General features: G+C 45.4%; 1 protein-coding gene across 2 annotated transcripts in view; it reads left to right on the top strand.

Moving 5' to 3' along the window:
- LOC128887679 (protein TANC2) overlaps positions 1-25,928 on the top strand; it is a 70,735-nt gene that overhangs the window by 5,755 nt on the left and 39,052 nt on the right. Inside the window, exon 1 of one of the 2 annotated variants that reach the window (XM_054143858.1) lies at positions 22,287-22,768. The exons of the other annotated variant lie outside the window; for it this stretch is intronic. Coding sequence (XP_053999833.1) covers positions 22,705-22,768 — 64 coding nt within the window. The 5' untranslated portion in view covers positions 22,287-22,704. Of the gene's footprint in view, positions 1-22,286; positions 22,769-25,928 lie in introns of those variants that run through there. 2 annotated transcript variants of the gene reach the window in all.

Raw genomic sequence — 25,928 nt, 5'->3', positions numbered from 1 at the left:
CTTAATACTGTTGGGGGCTGGAAGTAGACACACAGATACAGTTTTGGCGCCCTTGTCCATCGAGTTGAGACAGTTTACCCATGATCGGAGAGTAACTCTTGATGAACGTTCCCTCTATAGTACTTTTAGGAGATATTAGGCTTTGCTTTCCTGCATTCAGTTTTTTTTTTTTTTTTTATATAGAGAAGCTATCATTACTTTTTATTTAGAGTATTATTACCAGACTGCGGATCTTTATGCATTTATAGGAAATTTGAATGTGCAAGAACCTACGAAATGCAAACAATATGCAAGAATATAAAAAAGATTGAAAGTAAAATTCATGTTATAATATTTGCAGAATAACATATATTTCTATAAAGGTTCAATTTTTGTAGGCATGTTCGCGAAGATTTTATTTTGCATAAAGATCCGCAGTCTAATTATTGCTCTTTATCCCTACGAAGTAACCCTCAGGGGCTGTAGCTATGCTCGACGACAGCTACAGTACGGGTTTAGCGATCCCGAGGTACCCGACCCAGAGTGAGTTCCTACTAGCCACCTACTTCGCAACGAACTACTGAATCAGTAGTACTGATATCCCTAATGGATACGTCAAAGTACAGGAAAAATGTGCAAGTAATTGCAAGCGAATGCAAAGGTATATACACCAAGAATTTAATGAACGCGAAGAATGATAAAAAGACATACCAGAATAAAGCTTAAAAATACTTTGCGCTCTTGTAATCAACAAATGAACGGAACGGCTACCTTTCGACGCGACTTTGTAGGGATCATCAGAGACACGCCCACATATATCGAAGGAATAACGAGATCAAGGACCCAGACGTCTGTAACATCGAAATGCGAGGTGGTCATTTTGAACAGATCCTCCGAAGGCGAGTACGAGTTACCGAGACGCGAAGCTATCTGTAAGTCGAAAACAAGGTCGGGTCGGACACGCGCGTATACGAACTTATTTCGGCATTTTTTTTCGACGATTAATATAGTGTCAGCCCCATAACTATTCGAACCCTCTGTGTTCATCGAACACATTCCTCTAAATTGAATAGTAAGCTTAATACTTCCAAATGAATGTTCCATTATAAATATGTATTGGGTTGTCCGGAAAGTCCATGTCGATTTTTGGTAGGTGGTACAGGTCTGAATATATCGAAGTGGTTGAAAACAAATAACATGTACGCATTCCTTAAAAGGTGGAAAGGTTGTGGAACAAAATGGCACCTATGTAATTCAATAAATATATATTAAAAGTTAAACGTGTTTTTGAATTTTTCTTAGAAATTAGCACGAACTTTCTGGACAACCTAATACATGAATAAACTTTACACATGTATATGTTTATAATAAAAAATTGACATGGAAACATCGAACCTATCATTCAATTTGAACAAATTTCTTTAATAAACATCTCTATGGGTCCAACTTTTATCTAACTTCAATCACCGTAACAACCAATATAAATTGCTCAAGGTTCGACGCTTCGACAAGATTAATCCGTGGCGGGTCGAGGATGAGTAGCGACTTTAAGTGAATCGACGCACCGATTCCTCCGCGGGTCCTTTCCTCTGGGTGTAGGGTTAATTGGTGGGACGGTTTCTCCTCCTCTTCGTTAATTGGGTCGCGCTGCTTGGAACGAAAACCGTGAAAGTAACGTTTACTGTTCCAAGGCGAACGATATTTAATCCGGAGGAGTAAACGAAAAGATTACGGTTAAAAACGCGAGAGAGTCGAGGCGCGGCGTCGAGCGAATATTCGGGGAATGAATCGCCTCGGCGGAAAAATAAGTGAAAAAAAAGATGGCGAATTAAATGTTTTCGTACGAGAAAGTTTGAGTCTACGGACGTGGGTTGAGCGCACCTTCGCGATCGCGTCACTCGTAGATGCCTCGTATGCGCTGTCCCTCGATATAACGACGGACTTGTCCCTCGATATAAGAACGTTGCTCATCCCCACCACCAATTATTGCGAGGGAGTGCAGAATTGCGAGTCGATGACAGACTTGGTTGACGACAGGTAAACGTGTCATCGACAAAAATTGATATTAGTTAGTTTCATTTAATTAATTATTTAGTTAGATTAGAAGTGACAAAAATGAACATTTTTTCAAGATTTTTAATGTGGTTGTATTTGTACTCGTTTTCCAAGGAGGAACTTCATTAATTCAATAGTGATATTTTTATGAATGTTGAATTAAAAAGCATGCAAATTTTCATAATTTTTAGTGGATCATTCAAGAATAAAGTCGCTAGCCTGACATAGCATCATGACGTTACTGGACTTATTACTATAAAATATGCTTATAAATACCCTGAGTTCCTTTGCAGAGATGTACTGGTCTTCAAAAGATAAGTAGCCATCGCTCTCGATCTCCAAGAGGCCCGAGTGCAAGTATCTCGAACGTAAAACGAAGATCGATGATAAGGACCGGTGAAACGCGGTCAAGAGCAAACCTCGTTAGGTTCATAGCCGGGGGTTAGAAGTTTTTTTGCACGACGAAAGGAACGATTGTAAAATTTAATTAACCAACGACCAGCCGGGCTGCGACACTCCGTAATGGGTAGCCGCGGGGCAACTAATTACGTGAAAATTATACAGCGTTCGGATGGTCGATTCTCGCCTCGACTCTCGTTTTTCTACGCGTTAAGGTCGATTCGCATTGGAGATAATCGCTACGAGAGTACTGAGCATAGCTACGGGAGAGTTAGAGAGGTCTGGTCTTAGCTATGATGAGCTAGAGAGTACTAAGCTTTATTATCGGGAGCTAGAGAGTACTGAGCTCAGCTATCGGAGACTAGAGAGTAGTAAGCTTTGCCATCGGGAGTTAGAGAGTACTATGCTTAGCTATCAGGGGCTAGAGAGTACTAAGCTCAGCTATCGGGGGCTAGAGAATACTATGCTTAGCTATCGGGGGCTAGAGAATACTATGCTTAGCTATCGGGGGCTAGAGAGTACTAAGCTTTGTTATCGGGAGCTAGAGAGTACTATGCTTAGCTATCGGAGGCTAAAGAGTACTATGCTTAGCTATCGAGGGCTAGAGAATACTATGCTTAGCTATCGGGGGCTAGAGAGTACTAAGCTTTACTGTCGGGGGCTAGAGAGTACTAAGTTTTACTGTCGGTAGCTAGGGAGTACTGAGCTCAGCTATCGGGGGCTAGAGAGCACTAAGCTTAGCTACAGGAGGGTTAGAGGGTTCTAGCCTTAGCTATGATAAGCTAAAAAGTACTAGGCTTAGCTGTCAGGACCTAGAGAGCACTAAGCTTAGCTAATCGAGTCGGTTGCTCGTGGTCATTTTTCTATGAGCGTGAGTGTCCTTTGTTCGATAAGTGTCACGGGTACTTTTCATCCATTACATAGATAGACAATATATAAGACAACTATCGTATAAAATGTACGTACAGGAGCTTTTAGAGAAAGGACTCCAAAATTCAAAATGGTCTCCAGCCTCTCATCAGCAACACAAGCTATCGTGGAAATCGGCCTTTACCCTCCGCCGGGTTGCACCAATCACGCCGAGGGCGATATATTGCCCAACCTGTCCGAGTGCATTTATCGGCGTCGGACCTGTAACCCGCGCCGCGACACCTCACCGTCCAGATAAAGGCCCCGTGCACGTGTTGGTAAAATGTAATCGAGACCCGTTATTGTTACAGATCGTCGGCCGATATTAACGGAAAGCAATTTGTTCGGCGCTGGCGTGTCACGTTCGTTCGATGGTTTATAGGCCGGTCCGGTTTTTTCCTCGCACAACGCCCGATCGCTTCAATTCGAATCGGGCCGGGCGCGCGGCGTTAAACGCTGCCCCGAGCGCCGTGCGTGTCTGAGATTTTATCGAACCAGGGGATTAAAAAAACGAGGATATACGATTACGTTATGCAAGTGCAACCGTTCGTTAATAAAGAGACGAATCCGGCGAGTGAATTTTTGGGAAACTGGATCACGGAATAATTGCAGTCACGATCCGCGCGATAATGATTTATTACAGTCCGTCTCGTGCCATTAAGGAATTATACGGAGGTCGAGAGAGAAAAGAGTTGTTGCCTTGTTGTTATTGCGTAATTAATAAGAATTTCGACCTTTAATTTCATTTATCTATTTCAATTCTTTGTATTTCGAGGTGAGACTCGATCGCGTTTAAACCATTCAACGTAACAGTAACAGCGAATCTCGTATAACGAGTGCACGGTTACCGAACTTCGAACCTGTGCCGCACGTCCATCCATCGAACTCCCAACCACTGACGCGAATTCGTTGAAGCGAATACGAACCAATACCAACACCGTTGCCTGTATTTCCCCTTTGGTATCCAAGTTTCAATTTCATGTTTCAATTTTATATTTCAATTTCCATAGAATATTTTAATCTCATTTGTATTCCCCTCCAACCTCCGCATAGCTATCGACATTAATTCATGCTAACAAATTCCGCTCGAGGGAGTCGTGAGAACGGCGGTGTAACGCGATACTTTCGAGACACCCCTTGTACACACGTACTCGCATGTAAGTTTCCCTTCGGTGCTCGATAAAGCGCGCGCGCACGCGTGCTTGCGGCGCACGTGCACACGCGTGCCTATTTACGAGCCGCGGCGCTCGTACACGCCGAGATCGAAGTGTATCGGGCCTTGAATGAAGGAAGGATTCGAACGACTGAATGAACCGAGAAACGACCGAGTGTCCCCGCGTGCGTGGAAGGAGAGACGGCGTGTAGGAGCGAGCGTGGGCGAGCGCACGCGTATCTGCGAACCGTTTCACGTGCGCGATCACCAACACTCGCGCGTTGGGACACTTGTGCTCGCGCGGATCGCACATCCTCTGGATTTTACTGCCGTAGAACCTCGTTTATCCATATCTCGTTTACGGGAACAATGTTATGCTCAAGCTCGGGTATACGGACTTGGAGCTGAGTCCCGGTACCCTCTAGGCTTCTGTAACTGAGCTCGGTACTTTTTAGGATCGTATAGTTGAGCTCAGTACTCTGTAGCCATTGAAAGCTGAGTTTAGTACTATCTAGCTTCCGATAGCTAAGCCTAGTACTCTCTAAGGTCATCATAGGTAAGGTCGATACCCTCTAGGCTCCTGTAATTGAGCTCAGTGCTCTCTAGGCGCCTGTAGCTGCGCTAAGTGCTCTCTACCTCCCGATAGCTAAGGTTAGTACTCTTAAGCTCATCATAGCTAAGGTCAGAACCCTTTAACTCTCCTATAGCTAAGCTTAGTCCTCCCTAGCATCCGATTGCTAAGCTTAGTACTCTCTAACTCCCGATGGCAAAGCTGAGTACTCTATAGCCCCCGACAGCTGAGCTCAGTACTCTCTAGCTCCCGATAACAAAGCTTAGTACTCTCTAACTCCCGATGGCAAAGCTGAGTACTCTATAGCCCCCGACAGCTGAGCTCAATACTCTCTAGCTCCCGATTGCTAAGCTTAGTACTCTCTAACTCCCGATGGCAAAGCTGAGTACTCTATAGCCTCCGACAGCTGAGCTCAATACTCTCTAGCTCCCGATAACAAAGCTTAGTACTCTCTAACTCCCGATGGCAAAGCTGAGTACTCTATAGCCCCCGATAGCTGAGCTCAGTACTCTCTAGCTCCCGATAGCAAAGCTAAGTACTCTCTAGCTCGCCATAGCTAAGGGCCAGTACTCTCTAGCTCCCGGTAGCAAAGCTTAGTACTCTCTAGCTCTCCATAGGTAAAGTCAGTACCCTCCAACCCTCCGGTAGATAAGCTCAGTACCCTCTAATCCTCCTATAGCTGAGCTCAGCACTCTCTAGCCCCTTATAACTGAGTTCGGTACCCTCTAACCCCCCATAGCAGAGTCCAGTAACCTCTAGCCCCACATACAAGTCCTCAAAGAATACTATTTTCACCAATTACAGTCCAAATTCGATCCAATTTTCACCCAAATGACCCTCACTCTCCACAAATACTTTTTTAAAATTACAATGAACTCCTCAATCATGAATCACCAAATAATTATCGCATTATGGGTGGATGCAAACATAAAATAGTATAGTTTTTATTAAATGAATTTTATTTCGACACTTCGTAGGCTTAGAAAGGCATCATCCGCACTCACTATCGAGGTTGTCTCTAAACTAACCGACCCCCGAACCTTCGAACTAGAGTTTTTAGTGCGGATGTTTATATCAGTTTATCGCCCCCCCACTTCTAAGAACTATGAAATGCGAAGACTTTAAACAGAAATGTGATTCGTTTTTGTTATTGGATTAAATACGATATTTAGATCAAATTAATTCAGCAATAATTGTAACGTACACCCGACAGCGAAGAATTAATACCGTCATCGATGCTAAAGTCTTTAGCCTAAAGAGTCTTAAGTAAAGATCCCGTGTCAACGACTCTCGACAAGGGGCGAACGCTCAACGTCCGAAACCTGGCGTCGAACACTATTGTATCGTCGAATAAAGGAGGATCGTACATGCTCGGAGACCACGTATCGATCGGTGGATCCCTGACGCCATGTGTCAGCCGGCTATTCAAAAGCGAACACGCGCGCGCACTTCCTCATACATTGTGTTGCAAATGAACCCCCGTCCATCGAACCAGCCGTGAAAGTTGCATTCACTGGGACCCGTGAAACAGTCTTCGTTCGACGAACTGGCGAACTGCTTTCACGTATACCTGGTGAAAGAAATGCTGGAGAAAACCATTGAAATCGTCTGGAGCGAAGATGTTGGTGTGTGGGATGTCAACGGGTCAGGAATAGGAATAATCTTTGTTGACAAGTGTCCTTGGATTAGGACAGCAGTTGGTAGACGTCGCGAAATTTTCTGTTCGCATTGGTGGGCGTTGCACCGTTACGCCAGCGGCAGCGCTTTGAAGTTCGCTCCTCGAAGTGAAGAAAGAGGCTTCTCTCTCAGTTTTTTCATTTACTATCGTACCGAAATCGATGGTTTCGGGTACCGACGCTACTAATCGACTACTTTTCGGTTTCACGAGAGAATGCTGCAGCAGAGGAATTCTTTTCCAGCCAGTGTACCTCGACCACGTCTCAGCATTTACCCAACGAGCTCTCACGCTTCCGTGACTCGTCGACCGCGATTACATGAAATTCGACGCGAACCATCCGACGCTTCTGCTTCTCCCCGTCGCATCCATTCCCGGTGTATCGGTTCTCGCGCGACTACACCCACGTGACGGGCCATTCACTCTAAACCGTAAGCGCTTGCCGTGGTTCTGGCGACACGTCGCCCCGTGTAGTCGCATACTTACGCTCATGCGACAGGCTTAATTCGTGTTCGCGTCTGCACGACCGTTCGTTCATTCGGTCGCATGAATGCTACCCGCTGGAAAACCGGTGTCTCGTTTCCTTCTTCGTTCCCTGCCCCCCCTCTCACGTTCGTTCCCCGCGTACACGGACGTGCGAAATTACTTTCGCGTGTATGCTCGTCCACGGGACCGGTGTGCACCACGTGGGCGGACTAGGTATCCGCGTTATTGGTCTGCCGATTCGACGGTATGTGTTTCACGGGGTCTCAGGGTTGGGTGGCTCGCACGCGCGCAGGTAGACGCTCTGTCTGAACGGAACGCTTAAGAACGTTCCGGAATATTTTCCAGTTCTATATTCAGCATGAGTTTGGCCCTTTACTGGCTGATGTACTTCATTGGAAATCTCCGTCAAGGTCCTTCAGGATATTTTACATGGTGTGTGGGTGATGGTTCCTCTTGTGGAGACCTGAGGGCAAGTGCACCGCCGCCATTGTGCGTATGACGTCGTCCGGTGGCGGCTGGAGACCAGCGCGCGACCCAGTGTCTCTACCAGAGATGGGCAAAACCCTAGGCTCCGAATAAATCTGAAGTTTGCTGATGTGTTTGTCTCGTTTCCTTCTTGAAAAATGTTCAAAAGAGGAAACGAGGCAAACATATCGGCGAACTTCAGATTTATTCGAAATCTAGGGGTTTTGCCCATCACTGATTTCTACTATTGCAGCAAACTCGCCATTTCTTCCTATGATGTCGAATACCCAACGACAACAGCGATTTTGTTGAATGTTAACAAATCCCTCGGATCATGTAGTAGTTACGAGACCAACATAACGATGTCTTCTTATCTCCTAGAATTTCACGAACCAGACGAGTTTGGATAAATTCGCCACGATTCGCTACTGTAAACCGTTGATCCTCCTTTTTCACTCGGCAATTACCGTTTCTCGCGTTCGCGATCGTAAACACCGTCTCCCTCGGTGATACGAGGATACTTTTATCGATCCGGCCCCCGGGCGCCTGGTTCCTCGTGAAACGCTTAACGGCCGGGCCCAGCGAGGGTCTAAATAAATTTGGCGTGTCCAACGAACACGTTCCTCGACTCTGGACCAGTCCACCGAGCCAAGAACCAGGCACCAAGCGTGTCCTCGGTGCAAGGGGTGCTTGACACGCGGACTATGGTCTCTGGAGGGGGCAAGGTACCGCAAGTTAAACAAAATTAATTCTAGTTTGCTCACGACTTCCGAGGAGAAGTCTGATACAACCTGGAAGGACCGATTACCATTTTTACCGAATTTACTCGCAGAGGCAGTAGCAAATTAGAAATGGCGCCGTGGCAAATACCCTGCGAGGGATGCCTGCCATTTTTACCAAATTTTGAGCGCGAAAGGAGCCAGCAAATTAGAAATGGCGCAATGAGAAGTACCCTGCGAGGGATGGCTACTATTTTTACCAACTTCTGATCGCGAAAGGAGCCAGCAAATTAGAAATGGCGCAACGGGAAGTACCCTGCGGAGTCTCGTAAGGCTTTCTAGGCGGAATACGCTCGTGCATGCACGCGCAGAGAATAATTCACGCGCGTGCGCGTATCCGTATCGCGCCTGGACGTTTAAGAACGATGAGGTGTTATTTCTTCCTGAAACACGCGCGCACGAACGCATAACGTTCGGCTCGCGTTAGCCTCGCGCGTACGAGTTCGCGTTCGGCAATCGTAATTAGTATCTGAAGTTCGCTCGAAGGTATATTAAATGCGGCACACGTACCGGCGATACATTCCGCCATAGCCAGGCGCACGGTCGTATTTTCGACCGGGGTTTTCACGCCTTTTATATTCCGCGGAGGCCACTTATCTCTCGGCCGATTTCTTCCGCCATTTCTCGTGGCTCGTTAAGAGTTCTTGTCCCTCGATCTCGCGGACCGGACGTTCCGTAATTCTGGACCTCGGGAAATCGTTTGACGTACAGAGTGGGACGTTTAGGTTCGCGAACGTTCCACGGTTTTTTTCGTAAAGTTTGTTCTGTAGGTACTGGCTGAGACAGATCTTTTATTCATATATATATATTATAGAGACTATATTACAGAGACATGATGATAAATTTTACCTGTGTATTTTAAACTTCTTTTTGGAATCTGAAAAAGCCATAGTGTCCGAATATTAAAACGAGCACATATAAAAACAAAATTTCGAAGCAATGTATGCCTGTTTCGTTAATGTGGAGGTTGATACTTTAACGTAACAAAATGATAAGTAAATGTTTCCATTCGGTCACGAATGATTGAATGTAAAGGCGCAGGATTGGTTTCTACACCTAATACAATATAACGTGTGCCTTCCTGCGACGTCTTCTTCGTCGACGTTCGGTGGTCATCCAAAGGATGTATCAGCACGATTTCGCGCAATGAAAATGCAATCACGGTCACGGCGATCTCGAGTTACGCGCTGGATCCGCAACCGACTTGACGTCGTACAATAAATATTACTTATCGGAAGGGATCATAACTTTTGACCGTTTCCAGCCGTTCCCGCGACAGATTTATCGCGGCGTCCGCGGGGTCAGGACACCGCCAGGCATTCGGAGCATTTTCATTTAAATCTCCAACGCGGTTTCGGGACGGGTCGCATTTTTCTTCAGTCGCGCCGCGACGGAGATAATATTTCGGCGCACGAATTTACGGAAATTTACGACCGGTTTCTTTTTTCCCTGGTCTCCAAGCGGCTCTATCTTCCGAAACGAATCTCCAGCGAGCTTCCACAGGTCCGCTGACCTCGAAGCTCGTGAAACCGATTCGATGAGCGCTGGGTCGGAGGAGAAGACGTCGCAGAGGATTCCTGAGCGTCTACGATCTTCCCAGGACGACTACCTGTCGAATGACGTGGCCTAGCCGCATTTTTTCGCTCCCTCGACGCGTCATTAACCCCCTCGAGGGGGATCGATCCTTTCGTGTGTTCCCTCTGGTTCTCGAATTTAACTCCTGCGTAAGCATCGTGACCTAGGATGGTTTCTTGGAAGCATGGAGGGTGCGTCACGGAGTTCGGCTGAGTTCACGTGTTTTGTTTCGTTGAAGAACTCCTAGGTGATCTGCTCGAAGCTCCTCGCTTTATATGTGGCATACATTTATTGCACCACATTGTGATTTCGCGTAGACCACCCCGTATATTGGTATGATTTATGCATGTGGTGATTTATGTATATAGTTTAACGTGTTCATCTGTTCCGTGAACCGTTGCAACGGTCGCAATATCCGACCACGGTGTCTATCCTTTGACCTTCTTTCTCCTATATTACGTAGCCATTATTAATATCACTTTCTACTTCACTTAATGCATTCGTTCTACGCGGATTAGGTGCAATGATCCAACCGAGCCTCGCTTTCAGATTGATCCGTATGCTTCTGAATAATTATTCAAGGAAAGGTAGTTCTCTTTTCCATTAAAGAACCCTTTTTATTTCAAGCTAAATGTCTCGAACAGCTCGATACCTTGAACATCGTTCAACATGGCGAATGTAATATAGGAAGGTGATGAATCTCCAGTGAGGACGATTTTACTCGTTTATTCGGGGGCCTAATCATGTGATTTGGCTTCAGTTTGTTTATTTTATAGCGCATGGATATACTTTTCTTTTCTTTTTTTTTATTTAAAGATTTAACGTCGCATCAACATCCTAGGTTATTAGCGACTACATTGAGTACTAAATTTTGTTTAGTAAGTTGCTTTCCTTTACAAACTTAATAAAGTTATCTAAGTTACTTGGTTCAAAATTTTCTTTTAATAATGACCTGGTTTTGTTGAGTTCACGGTAATTAGAACAATGAAGTAATATGTATTCGACTATGATTATCGCATTACAGTCAGTACAAGTAGGTGCCGAACCATTTGACAATCCATACGAATGAGTGATTTTCGTGTGACCGATTCTGAGTCTCTATATTATTACTTGTTCTATTCTTGATCTTTTCTTGGAGTCTCTTCTTGCTTGAAAGGAGTTGTCACTGAGGTTTTTTTTGTAGGTAGGTGCAGTGTAGGTGCATACTTTATTTTCATCCATACTGCACTTACCGTGTATATTTCTCTTTACGTAACACATCTTTGTCCTTTTCATCTTAATTTTTCCATTTCTCGTCTTTTAAGGCCAGAGGCTTCCGATAATTTTTATTAGCTATACTTTGAAAAACTGAAGCCCAGGATTCAAACTCAGGCTACGCTGCGCGCTGCTCCACCGTCCGCTCCCAACTTCAGCAGTTGTTAACAGTAATTCTGTTAAAGAAACAGAAATGATTGGGAGTAACATGTTTATAATAAGGGTCAATGCTATTCCATGGAGATCCTCGGGAGCTGTAACTTCGATTGGTATCCTTAATAGGAGAATTATAAAAAACAAATATGTAAACAAATGTAAAGTAAAGCAAGAATGAAATGAATTTAAAGTATGACCATGTGTTAGATTAGTACATTAGGTGTTATAGTTAAGTTACATGACTTTGGTGCTGCTCCACCGTCCACCCCCTCCTAATCATGTCACTTACCCGAGGACCAATTGAATGGTCCACATGCAAGTCGGAATTTGAGCCTCGAATCAATCGTACCCCGTGATGATACAATTATAGTAGCGATAACGATTTCGTTTCACTCATCCAGAATCTAATCGTGTCACTTATCCAGGCTCCTACCTTAAAACGATTTCCACGGGAAAAACTGGAATCAATCGTGCCACGGGGTTGCAGATGCTTCGCTAGTCATCGTCGCTGGGAGCTAATTAAATACCGATTACTATTTGTCGTCTTGCACCGCTCATTATCGCGATAAAAGTACCGGCCCCGATCGTCGTTTATCATCCGACCAGCCGTCTCTTCGGTGTACATAAATCGCCGTAACAACGAAATGAATAGGTGCGTTAAATCGGCCGGAGCGTTTTACGAGTTACTAATAAACGTCCTAGCCAGGGGAGAGATTTCTCTCGGCGCGCGGAACATCCGCGATTCCTCGTCCCTTTTTTTCCTCATCGTCGCCGGGCTGTTAATAAACGTGAAAGTCGTACACAGCGCGCAACACGTTGCAAAACGAGCCTCTCGAAGGTGATCGTACCCGATACCCCTTCCAGCGCTGCGCCGGGTGGAAATTTAAGGTTGAATCGATCGTACAATCGCAAAGTAGATATTTACTTCGTTCTATTATACGATAAACAGGTGTACGTAACACTAGACACGTAGGCACAGTAGTGTTTTAGAGATTACAGGGTTTGGGGGGTGATCGATTAGTTCCTTGTTTCGATTGCTCTCGCCGAACATGGGCTATACCGAGTCGAACATCAAAGCTTGTCTGCGAATCTTTTCCTTTCTAAACGACTGTGTTCTATCCATTTAAAAATATAATCTCTTAATTATACGTTATTTGTATTAACACTGTATCGTCAAAATTGTAAAGCGAAATGAATCTTATAAGGTCTTAAAACCTTAAAAAAAGAAAAAAAAAATTATGGACTGTAGGTATTGGCAATTGTTGGAGATTATAATGTTTCTTATAATTAATAATAATCACATTTAACAGAAAGGTTGCGCGTGGATTCGTATGTACGATGACATAGGTAAACTTAAAGAATATAATGTTCCTGAATTGTTCTTTCTTTAAAACTAACTACGGAAAAACTGTTCGCAGAAAAAAAACCCTAAACCTATTAGTTAAGGTTAGACCTGCACATGTTGTGACCTTCGTTTTACGGTCTCAACATTAATAATTAAGTTCTTTCGTAAGCTCGAAATACATGGGTGTCGGTTGATTGTCTTCAGAAGTCCACAGCTTTACCCTCATCCATCTTGAAACGAAATCTCGACCTATCCCGGATAGTTGCAAATTCGTAGACCCGATTTTCCGTCATATATCCGGGTAGATCCACAGAGAGAATAGTCACAAGGGCGCCACGTCACACCGTTTAATTGTTTCGCCGTTGTTATGCGATGCTTTTAGTGGCCAGACCTGAATAACGCACGGTCGCATCGGTGGTGCAGGAAATTCGTATGTGGGCGAGCAATCTCGTCGCATCGTCTCCTATCGTGACGAGCGATTTAACGTTTAACATTGCCCACGCACCCAATTGTACCTAATGCGTCGGCAGGAGCAACGAGTAACGCGAATAATTTCCTCTCATCGGCCGTTCGGAATGTCGCCCGACATCGCTATAAATAGTTTCGACAGTTTCGTTTCGCCTCGCATTTTGACCCCGTCGCCCTGTCACGCACTCGTTTCAACGCTTTTGTCTTTCGATCGACTGACGCTTCGAATTGCCGCCAGAACCTCTTACGTCATGGCTGTCGACGCCATCTTCCAATGTCTTTCAATACAAACGAGGTATACTTCGAAGTATTATATGTATTCATTCGTGTATTTACATTAAAATCGACTATACTGGACAGTTTCCTTGTTAACAATTCTCAAAGATAGACATAGTAGTCGTATTCCAAAAGAATATTTTTCAGTTGAAAAAAACAACAACCTCTAAAGTTCCAAATGTAGCGTTGGCCTATGAGAAAAACGAATCTATGTTAAAAACAGTTCATCGCCCATATTGGTGGACCCTCGAACAATATTTCCCTCTCCTAAACAACAATAGTCCCTCATGGTTCACTCTTCTTGCCCACCAACAGTACCATGCACTTCGATACAAAACCCTCCAGCACAAAAACAACAACCTCTAAAGTTCCAAATGTAGCGTTGACCCATAAGAAAAACGAACCTATGTTAAAAACAGTTTTTCGCCCAAATTGGTGCACCCTCGAACAAGCAACAATATTTCTCTCTCTTAAACAACGACAGTCCCTCGATGTTCACTCTTCTCGCCCACCAACAGTACCATGCTCTTCGATACAAACCCTCCAAGCACATAACCACGGTACATCCGACTACACAGCCTCGATTCGCCACCTAATTTCGCGAACACGAGAAAAATCCACTCGAAGTGTGCAACCAGACCACGTTCGCGAGAACCTCCAGTCCAGAAGATCCTCCATGGTTCCCCTCGGTCCCCGTCGAGGTCTCCCCATAATTACTCAGCGCTTCTTCGCGCGACGCGTCTATCTGGGACAGGCTCCTCGGGCCTGTTATTTACGTTTTACCTTTCCGTCGCTTCCCGTCGCCGTTTGCGTCCGGTGGGCCCCGCAAAAACGCGGAATATTCAATTACCAGAGATTTCTCGTGTAATGGAGAGCCCCCACGCTACGATGTGTCCCGCGTCCACTCGACGTCGCCCCGTAAGGGCCACCGAAAGCGTCGGTGCCGAGCGCCGCGGCGCAGGGGGCTCTTTTTGCTCGGTGGCGGCTGAACCTCGCGCTGGGGCCCGTATAAGGACCGACTTGCACGGTACAACACACCGGACCCTGGGCCCCCTGCCTTCCAGTACACGCGATTCGTATACCGTGGTACCGATATCGGGCTATCTCGTCGCGGAATCATGCGTAGTTAATTTGTCGCAGCTCCCTCTCCTGGTTCCACGCTCATTTTTCATTCCGACTGCCCTGGCTGACAGAAGTGCCCTGCTACTTTTAAAAGGAGGGGACGACCTTTTGGTTTACCATCGGCGGCAAGACGCCGAGGCATCTAAAGAACCGGGGAATGGGAAGGTCAGTTGGCTGGAAAGCTTAATTCGTTAGAGGAGTGAGACTTCCTGTTTCACGATGTTTATCTTTATTGGAAATGGGGTACAACGAAATAGTAAAATACTAAATTTATTAATTACAAGTTTTGATTTCGTTACTAAATTGTCACGAATAAGCTGGGATCTTTACGCTGTAGGAGACTATAGAAAGGGTCCTCTCAGGTGTTTTTGGGTGACGTGGCGACCAACGCGTTAAACTATCGACGATATCGATACCGTTCGAGGTCCACGATCACTTGTCAGCCGCGAAACTCGTGTAACCTCTGCTGCTCAGGGCGATCGCACACGATCAGCGACGAATCCGTCGTTAAAAGCGACGGGTTCGTCGAGCGAGGTGCTCGTTTAATTACCGATGCTCGTTTCCAGCGTGGGCTCTCCAGCTTCGTTGCACTGCCACAGGCCAGATCCCGGTCCGCCCACCCGCATCCGCCACGCTGGCCTACGTTGAAAGGTGCGATATACACCTATGTATATGTACTCGTACATATGCTCGCATGTAACAACCGAAGCGGATCCGTCCACCGGGGTCTTTACCTACACATTTTTCCATCTGGCGAGTACGAGTTTTTACTTTCTACCGACGTATACTTTTCGTCGGCTGAAACAACGGGCGTACTTTCGCGGAACAAAGCGGTGGCTGGCGGAGAATTTTGCGAGAGATGCCATGAGAGAGTCAGCGAGAAATGAGTGGGAGGATTCAGGGCGTTCATCGATCGGAGGTTTCGTCAGGTTGTGTTGCTTTTTGGTTAGGAATTTTTTGGGGGAAGAAGGGGAAGATTCGAGAGATTCTTAGGATTGGGAGAAAACGGCAACTTGCATTTGGATTTGAATTTGTTGAGGGCATAGTGGGGAAAGATTTGGGAGATTCGTTGGATTTGAAGAAAATGGTAGCTTGCAGTTGGATTTGGATTTGTTGAGGGGATAGAGGAAATGGTAGCTTGCATTTAGATTGGGATTTGTTGAGAGATTAGAGGGGGGAGATTGAGGGGATTCGTAGGATTGGGTGGAAATGGTAGTTTGCATTTGGATTCGTTTGTTTTTGTCTTCGAGATATAACTTTCTTCTATTCATTTTCACCCGAATTGTGGTTCCATTCGAAAGGAAGTTCAGAACGTCCTCCAAACCTTAGCATTCTTTAGTATTCACGCCTCCAATATCCAAGAAATGGGAGTCAAATGAAAACCCCAATCGAAGGCCTCGGGATTGTTCAAGAATTGTAGGTAAAGCGATCGACATGGATAAGCTTATACATGTATACAGTTGTATATACATCAACATATTTACGCAAACGTACACTTTGCAACATCCATCCTACCATTTAATTTAAACAAATTTCTTCAATAGACGTACATGATACAAACATTTATGGGACTGACTGTATTTATTGAATTTTTGAACGATTTTGTTCCACAACCTTCCCACCTTTAATGGATGTGCACATGCTATTTGTTTTCAAGCATTCCGATATATTCAGACCTGTACCACCTACCAAAACTCTCCAGAGACTCTCCAAGATTTTCTAGACATCCCAATACATCTCCTATATAACATCATGCTCATCAGCAGCAGTCGATGCCAGCAATCCACCCTCTTCAGCAACCACACCTCCGGTAAGACTGGGAGTTGCAGGTTCGCCAGCGGTCAGCGGACGGTCGTCGAATTCACCGTCACGTCCGGTGTCTTTTTTCCCCGGTTTTCCCGCGCTGCAGTAGCCTTTCCCCGCGGCTGGAACCTGTTACATGGTGGCGCGCACACCAGGAGCCGTGGGTCTGCGAACCGACGCGTAATAACACGGCTGGCAGCCTGGAAGGTAGGTTGCTCCGGCGTGAGCGTGCGCCGGTGAGGCTACTTGAACCTGTTCGTCGCGGCGTTCGAGATCGGGTCACCCTAAGGAGAGGGGCATCGCTCTCGAGGCGAGTCGCGAGGAGCGAGCGCGAGAAAGGATCGACAGGGATCGTGATCGGCAGCTAGACCAATGATAAAACCGCCAGCCAACGAATGCCGGTTCAGCTTTCCTGGAACACCTTCCTTTCGCGTTTCTTTGCGCGTCGATCGACGGCCAAGGATCCCTCCGGATCCGCGAACCCTTTGTCGGCGCACGCGAGATATATATTATCCGAGTTAAGTGAGATCCGTTGGACTCGCACGGAACCTTTCCGTGGGATTGGCTGCATCGATCAGTATCACGGGGTATTCGGTAGGCAGGCTCCGATATCCATTTACGCGCGAAGAAGTTACTAGAGAGGAAGGAAGTTCATTAAACAGGGAAATTAACCCTTTGCACTCGAGAGGTGACTCTCAGTCACCATATACAATACCATTACATACACTACAATACAATTCTTCAGGTTTAATTTCTTTGGAGCTCGAAGTGTCGATAAAATGATTGTCGGCGAGCTGAAGGTGACCTTATTCTCAAATCTAGATAACTTAGAATTCATAGAATGCTAAGAAACATCTCGAGTTGCTGGTAGGTACCAGAAAAAAAGGCCTCGAGTGCGAAGGGTTAAGATCTCCAATGGGAGTAGGCTGGTCTCTGATATCCATTTACGCGTGAGGAATCTGCTAGAGGAAGGAAGTTTATTAAAATGTCACTACCAACTATCAGGAAGTTTATTAAATAAAGAAATTAAGATCCCGATGGGGTAGTTCGTTTGGATAATCAGCGAGTGATCTGCATACCGATTTATGTGAAAGTTGTCTAGATGTACCTACTGTCAATGCATTTTGGTGGGCTTCAGGGTCTGTACCTGAGCTTGGTCGCAGCTGCAGTGATTTCATGAGCCCTACATCCCTAGCGGGGGCGCCAAGGAATACAATAACAAGGGAACCTACAATACGAACAATACAATACAACATCTAAAGAATGAAATACCAGCAACAAAGTCTCACCAAGCGGCTGTTCCACAATTGCCAGAGCAATAACTCTAGAAAAAAGCAAACCTACGACAAGGAACGCCTCGTTGGGGTGTTCCTCCAAATAACAAAGATCCCATCGCGCGTGCATCGGACACAGCGGCTCGACGTGAAAGTAGAAAGCGCTGTTCGCTGTACGGCCAGTCTAAACGCTGTATCTCGACGAGGTGTACACCTGCTTCGCGGGCAGAATCGATTCTGGGCTTTTCTAAAATTACGCGGACAACGGCGTCCTCGATTTCGGCCTCGGCGAACAGCGATACGATTCTCGAGTCGACGATCGACGGATCCGCGTGGTCCTGGATCGCAGACCACGCGGCTCCGTGCCTTTGTTCCGCTCGCGCGTTACGCGACCGTAGGCGTACGCGCGTCGATACGCGTGGGACGTGCTACGCCGCGGCCAAGAGTACGCGTCCCCTGCTACTTCCGTCGAATAATCGCGTAATTAGCACCTTCTGGCGTGTGCTGAAGGGTGGGCGATTCGCGAGACCGATTAGCTCGTTCCTGGAGGATCCTCGCGAGGCCTCAAGAACGGAAGATTCTCGAGGATTTTCCGGGGTGCTTACTATTCCTAGATCCAGAAAAGAGGATCGTTAGGGCTATTTCCTTCGAGTTTGCTTGACTTGTCTCTGTGGAATTCTGAAGACGCCCAAAGGTATAGGAAGTTAGGCTAGGACGAAGCATGAATAAGGAATACGTACTACTTTGGAGCCACTTCCATCTTGTTGTTGAATAGATGGTACCACTGGTGTGCTACAAGATGGACGATGTCTCGTGTCGATATTCCTTAAGTATCCTCGTGAAGAATCCTTGAGAAAAGAGGATTAACAAGGTTATTGCTAATCTACATTCATTCCATCTGCTATATTTAGCTTTCTTCTTCTTCAAACTCAAATAAGAATAGAACTAAGAAGTTCAAAATTGATCATATACAGTCAGTCCCATAAGTATTCGGTCTCTCTATATTTATTAAAGAAATTTTTCTAATTTAAATGAACGCTTCATGTTTCAAAATGAATTTGTGGTTTATAATGAAAGATTGATTTGGAAACATGGAGCCTATCATTTAACACATTCACGCCGGTGTGTACCACCGGTGGTTCGTTCCCGCAGGTCTATCAAATGGCGTCCATCGTTGCGCCGCCCCATGGCGAGAAACAAAAATAACAGCCCCGGCGTGAACGTGTTAAATTAAATAAATTTCTTCAATCGATATAGACGGTACGAAAATTTCGTACTACAAATTCTTACGGGACTGTATAAAACAATCTATCTTTTACACCCTTCCTTTATTTTCACAAAGAAACCCCTTACCTCGCATTTTATTTAATACATTTATAAATTGATTGCTCGAATGCCAACCATGGTTCGATTAACCTTCCCGAGGATCGAATAGCAAATGTTAACCTTAGTTTCCAAGCCCCTTTGCTTCTTAGGTGTCCTGGTTCTTGATGCGTGCCGTGCAAGGACTTCGAGGGGACTTTGCATGCACGTGGTATCTAAATGCATTCACGCCTCGCGGATAAACGAGCGGCTGCGTCAATTTCTCGGCATTGGACAGCTGAACAACAGTAGCATTCCCCGGAGCGCGCTATTACCACTCGATACTGGTCGTAACTTTGTTTTATTAAATAAGTCGGTTGCATAACCAGCTCGACGCTTGCGTACGTACGCTTTCTGCGTCGTATTCGGACCGCAATCACTTTCAGCGAACTCGAACGACTAGATTTGCAAACGCGATCGTTAAACGCACCTGGATTAACCCTCGCGGGACTGTCAGGTGCGGATTTCAATCTATCGTTGCGCAGATGGTTGAAGCAGTATGGAAATGATGTCGTGTTTCGTTGTCAGAAGAATTCATTTAGTAATATCAACACTATTATTTAATTCTGCAAAAGAAATTGTGGTTCAGAATCGTCTCAGCTATCCCCCATTTCCGGTTCTTACACCAATTCTGAGGCACCCTGTGTGTCGGTGTAATAAGTATTCGCACAGAAACAATTTATTTTGTTGCTGTACGAATACTTCTTACACGGACAATATACATCCTTATAATGAAAAATTCATTTGGTTATATCGAAACTATTATTTCATTCAGTCAAACTTCTTCGACAGACACAGAGGGTACGAATATTTATGGGATCGACTGTGTATATAATTTTTGAGCTACGTTGACAAATGTTTCATTCTATTAATTCGTAGGACGGAAATTTTGAAAGAAAAATTAGTCGGAATTAAATTTAAAAGGAAAAGAATTTTTATATTCTATACAGACCCAGGGGCTAATGAAAGCAATTTCCTCAAAATGGAGTAGGTATTTATTTTGGTTGAGAGCCAGACTCCCCTGCACTTAACGACCACTGGCCCCCCTGATCAACCTGTATCTACGTTGGCACAATTAAAATTCCTGTCCGGAAAAAAGTGGTCCGAAAGAAGGAGCAAGCCACGAAGGGGATCCGCAAGAGCTCAGAGCTGCCCTCGCAGGGCAGAAGTGTAGATCGTAAGCTCCCTGGAACTGCAGTCCTCCAGTTGTATCCCCGCGACGACTACGTTATGTCAACAACGATGAAGTCACCGCGATAAGAGTGGCAAACATTCCTATCCTTGGACCGAGCAAATCACCTAGATTGAAACGATCCCGCTGCAACATTCTAGGGAAACAAGTGGCATGTTTCGAAATCATTCGAATCACCTGGTACAAGATCCCTCCTTTGTTAGGAAGGACAAGACCCCAAGGACAGGTGGGTTACAAAAGCCGTACCCTCGATATCCGAAAGGGTCAGAGGGATCAAAGACCCCCTGAAACGTCGGTTAGCGTCATTCGTCACGGTAGAACTGTCCCGTTGTCCACCTGTAATCTACGCGACACCTAACCGTCCGACAGCGGGTGACGTCAGAATGGGAAGAGGCGCAGAGTCGTCACCTTGGACAGAAATACTCTCCATGATTACGTCCAATAAACTCACTTATCTTGACGACGTGTTATCTGATAGGGCAACATAAGACAAACCGTAATTCACGATAGATACGATCAGTTTAGCCTATTCTACTCTTGAGTGGTATTGGGGTACCGTGGTGGGGGGTAGCATAGCACTGCTCTTTTAATATGGAAGAGTAACATTTTTAGAAAGGTATACGTAGGAGAGTTGTTGTCTATATTTTCCCGATGGCAAGTCTCTATCAAATATTTGTGATTTTTGTTGCGCTGTAGGATTCCTATTTTACTGATGCATATGATTGCAATTTTACAGTCAGTATATTTTTATACAAATGTACTCTATGTCTATTGAATAAGTTTGGTTAAGTTAAATAATAGTTTTGATATCACTAAATGAATTTTTCATTATAAACGTGTATATGAGTAAGCTTATACATACGAGTAAGCTCATAAATTTATATATAACATCAACATATTTATACAAATATACACTTGAAAACATCGAACCTACCATTTAATTTAAACAAATTTCTTCAAATACAAATAGACATAGAGAGTACGAAAATTTATGGGACTGATTGTATACGATACCGACCTCCATTTTATTTTTCGTTATCACTAGACTGCGGATCTTTATGCATTTATAGGAAATTTGGATATGCAAGAAACTACAAAATGCAAACAATATGCAAGTATATAAAAAAGATTGAAAGTCAAATTCGTGTTATAATATTTTCAGAATAAAATAAATTTCTATATAGGTACAATTTTTGTAGGCACGTTCGCCAAGATTTTATTTTGCATAAAGATCCGCAGTCTAGTTATCACAAACTATGAACATCGAATATATTTCTTAAGAGTATCCAAAGTAAAGCGAAAACTTCTATACTTCACGTAAAGTTGCTACCAGCTCCGTCACCCAAAAACAAAAACAAGCTGAAGAACTTAATAATATAATCCCCTCCCGTTTACCTCTTTGCAATCCTGTGTCGAGTGAGGCTCGACAAAAGTGTACCGAAATCAAAAAAACTTACAGGTCCTTAACCGTAGATTGAACGACAGCGGTTGAAAACCGACTTACTAGAATACAGAAAAGGCAAAACTAATCTGAAAGCTCAGCGACCAATGTGATCAAACGTTAACACAATCCCGTAGCTCAGCGAATAGTGTACTGAGTACACTGTACTCAAACACAAAGCCTGTCCCCGAGCTGAGCGACTAACTTCCGTCTGATTACATTTAAAAGTGAAAAACGAAAGCAAAATGGTTTCCAACCATAAAATTTGGATCGCAAAGGGTTAATTCACCCGGTGTTATTTTGAGTCTGCCTGTACCAGCTCAGGTGGGACAATTAAAATTCCCCCAGCGAGAAAAGGGCCCAGAGCCCTGAGGAGTCTACGAGGGCGTACACGTCGAGCGGTCCTCGAGGAGCAGAAGACTCGATAGGGAACCCGAGACGGCGCGAGGCGCATGCGCGCGCGCGACCAGACACAAGACCAGCGAGGAAGAACGACCGTGAGGAACGGACCGAGTCTTCTGGTAACCCAGCATCTATCCAGTCGAGCCGGTCGACGGGTCGGGCCAATCAGCCAATCAGGCGTCACGCGAGTAGACCGGTGCCGAGGTGGCGAGCGTTCGCGTCTGGCAGTCAGTGCTCGACCAGCGTTCCGTGCGTTACGAACTAACCGCTGCTGCGACCTCGACGCGCCTGGTCCATTTGGAGTGCACGCGCGGGAACCACGAAGACGCGAGTTTCGCCGACAGATTAGGATGACGCAATGCCGCGGGGTTAGCGCACGTCGCGATTTCAAGCTTAGAGAATCGTTCTGAGACCTGCCGACCGAGGGACCCTATCACGATCGCGATCCAGTGTCGACGAACCTCGATCATCCTGCTCGCGCGTGACCGTGTGTGTGACCGTGCGATGAAAGAAACGAGCCTGCCACTGGATTAAGGCGCCCTACACCCGTGACAAGCTACGCCATGGCGCCTCCAGACAGGCACAGATCGCCCAGGCCTGGATCTGGACTCAGCCTCTCCGTCCTAGGTGAGTTTAGGGGATTCGGTTGCGAAGAAGGCTCAAGAGAGGCGTGAGAGTTGATAGGGATGGTAGAAAGCATGGGGTTGGTCTCTTTTTCGAGTTTGGCAGGTCGGAACACCTGTGGATCGGTTTTGGAGATGGGAATACTCGATCTTGATCACTTCATGCCTGGACTGTTAGCATAGGGGATCTTAATTGATTTGTTTAAGTATGGTTGATGGCTTGGGCCTCACTTTGCATCGCATAAAAAGATGAGAGAGGTTCGGTAGAGATGATAAGAAGTATTGTCCAGGGTATCAGGTGGCACCTGCTGACTAGGCTCTAGATCTGAGTGGTAGTCTAATCGTCTAGTCTCGTCCTAACAATTCACTCCGTCGCGTTAAGACTGTGAGATCTTATAAAACTCTTTGACTCCAAAAATATAACTATATTCATTATTGCATTTGCATTCACCAGGTCCTGGCACCTCGAGTCCCATTGAGTTAAGTTTGATCAGGTTTCGAGGTTGAAAGTGTCTCAAATACGACTCTTAGGGCCAACTTAAATCCCAAAATCTGAGCTTTCTAAGCCCTTAGGAGACTTCAACCCTCTATCACACAGTATCCCCACGACAAAGCTCTGGTACCGATAGCACAAGTTGGCAATGGGCTTGGGATCAACTCAACCCTTTGCACTCGACGCCTTTTTCTCTGGTATCTACCAGCAACTCGAGATGTTTCTTAGCATTCTATTCCCACGAATGCTGAGCTATCGAGATTTGAGAATCAGGTCACCTTTACGTCGCCGACAATCATTTTATTGACACTTCGAGCTCCAAAGAAATTAAACCTATAGAAACATTACATATTGCAAATTTGCTGCGCGAAACCTAATGGTGATTGAGAGTCACCTCTCCAGTGCAAAGAGTTAAATTCAAAAATCTGAGTTTTCTGAGTCCCTAGAAGACTTCAACAACCCTCTATCCATCCAATATCCCTACGACCAAGCTCTGCTACCAATAGCACGGGTTACCAATGGGCTTGGGATCAACTTAAATTCCAAAATCTGAGGTTTCTAAGCCCCTAGAAAACTTCAACCCTCTATCCACCCAATATCCCTCACTATCCCAAGCTCTGATATCGACACTACGAGTTGGCAATGGGCTTGGCGTCGCAATGATCGCTCGTACGCTGGAGCAACCTTTCACAGAGGTGTCGGAACGTTTCTTTCGATCGATTATCTTCTCAGATGTCGAGTTCCCGTGGCTTTTCAGCCCGACTGAGAGGCCTACGGTCTACGAAAGCGTTGACTAGCGATTTTTTCATCAGCCCTCGGAGATCTTGGCCTCACAGAAGGCCTGTCCGCGGCCAGCCGAGTGTCACTGATCCGATCTTGCGGGGGATCTCAGTTCTCGCTAACTAGAAACAAGGGATCACAGTTTCCAGGGCTAGGAGACTGTCTCCGGTTCCCAGACTACGTTCGGAATGGGTTCCGACGCGAAGTCTCGAACGTTGTCTTTGATGTTCTCCAGGTGCCTGGTGGAAGCGAGGTCGCTTTAGGCACAATGAGGATCGACTCACGGTGATGGAGCCCCTATAAGGGCCTAAGTGATTACCAAGAGGCTACACGAGCGTTAACGACAAGAGCAGGTGCAGGATTTTTTTGTCTTTACCAAGTTGCACGCGGACTTATCGTCGGTTTCCATCGTCTGCGGGTAACGCAAAATGGACTTATTAGCCTCGACAGGATGAGACCAGCGTTTACGCGACGAGTCGCTCGGTTATAGGCGAAACGTATCGGAAACGCGAAAGGTTCGCCATCGTTCGCGCGCGGGATAGTTTTAATTAGCGAAGAATGCAGTCGGATTCGAGGGGTTCGACGACCAAAGGAATGCTGCGCCTATCGCGAACCAAGCGAACTGGCTGATCCAATGGCGCTTAGATTGCGCGCCACTCGTTATCATCGAGGACACGATTATCTCGCTGAAATGTTTCTACAAATCGACCGCTACAAGGTCGGCCATTAGCGTGTCTCTCGTTCTCGATGATCATTCCAGATAGAGCGAGCTGTGATAGCGGCTCTGGGTCATTTGATAGTACTCGGATCGATTCGATTTGTGTGGAATTTGGACATTCCGCAGGTAAAGGCGCGCGTATTTTATGGGACTTTTCGTAATTCTTGAAATGGAGCGATTCTATTTAAAAATTGTAGTAACATTTATCGATGGATTGTGTCGAGTGGCTAGATCTATGATTGCTATACATTGACACTAGCAAATAAGAGTATATTCACGTCTTTTCTTAACTTCTTTGATACAAATACAAAAAGAAAGAGTAATGAATACTTTCAGTGCAGGAATTACTCATCAACAATTTTTAAATTTTGGAGAATCCTTTGAGACGCGTTCAATTGCAACGTATATTCGAACTACAACAAAATTCGTGACTTTGTACTAAGAAGCGACGAAATTAGCGTCGAATTCTCGAGGCTTCGTCCGGTCGATCCGAAGGGAGGAACACTAAAACGGTGAAGAGTCTAGCCAGTGGTAATGAGGGGTTGCCGCGCGCTCAAGATCGCTCGACATTCAGCGGGATCACAGTAATTTTTCCGTCTGAAGGCTTTGAGCCGCCTCGATTCAATTTTCTCCCCAAACTCCTCCCCGATCGCCATTTCCGTTGAACAATTTGAAGCATTCGCGTGCAACGAGAGTTTCTTCGGTATAAATGCATGCCTATCGACGTTATAGCAAGTTACCACTGTAATTCAGAGTACCAGATGGAGGTCGATGAAAATAAAAAGGAAACGCAGTGCATTAACGTCTAAGAGCCAATCTAGTTTTTATAAAGCATTTTGATGGAGATCTTAGAGCTTAATCGAAAGGCTATCTATGTAGAAAATAGGTACCAGTTCATATCCAATGAAGGATTTCATTTTCTGTTGTGCCAGAACTCGCGGAACGTAGAGAAAGACCTGCAAAAATAATTTGCTCGAAAGGGTCAAAAGATATTTCCCTATTTCTAACTCCAAACACTTCCAAATCAAAATATGCAATGGCAGCTTCATTGAAATCTATATTACTTGATGAAGAATCCCATTTTCTGTTGTACTAGGACTCTTGGAACCTACAGAATCACTTGCAAAAATAATTTGCTCAAAAGCCTCCAAAGATAGTCCCCTATTCCCAACT

Source organism: Hylaeus anthracinus, unplaced genomic scaffold, assembly GCF_026225885.1.
Source record: "Hylaeus anthracinus isolate JK02 unplaced genomic scaffold, UHH_iyHylAnth1.0_haploid 0, whole genome shotgun sequence".
In the NCBI taxonomy this organism is placed as follows: Eukaryota; Metazoa; Arthropoda; class Insecta; order Hymenoptera; family Colletidae; genus Hylaeus; species Hylaeus anthracinus.
Note: the sequence above shows the minus strand (reverse complement) of the source record. Positions and strands in the feature narration are given on the sequence as shown.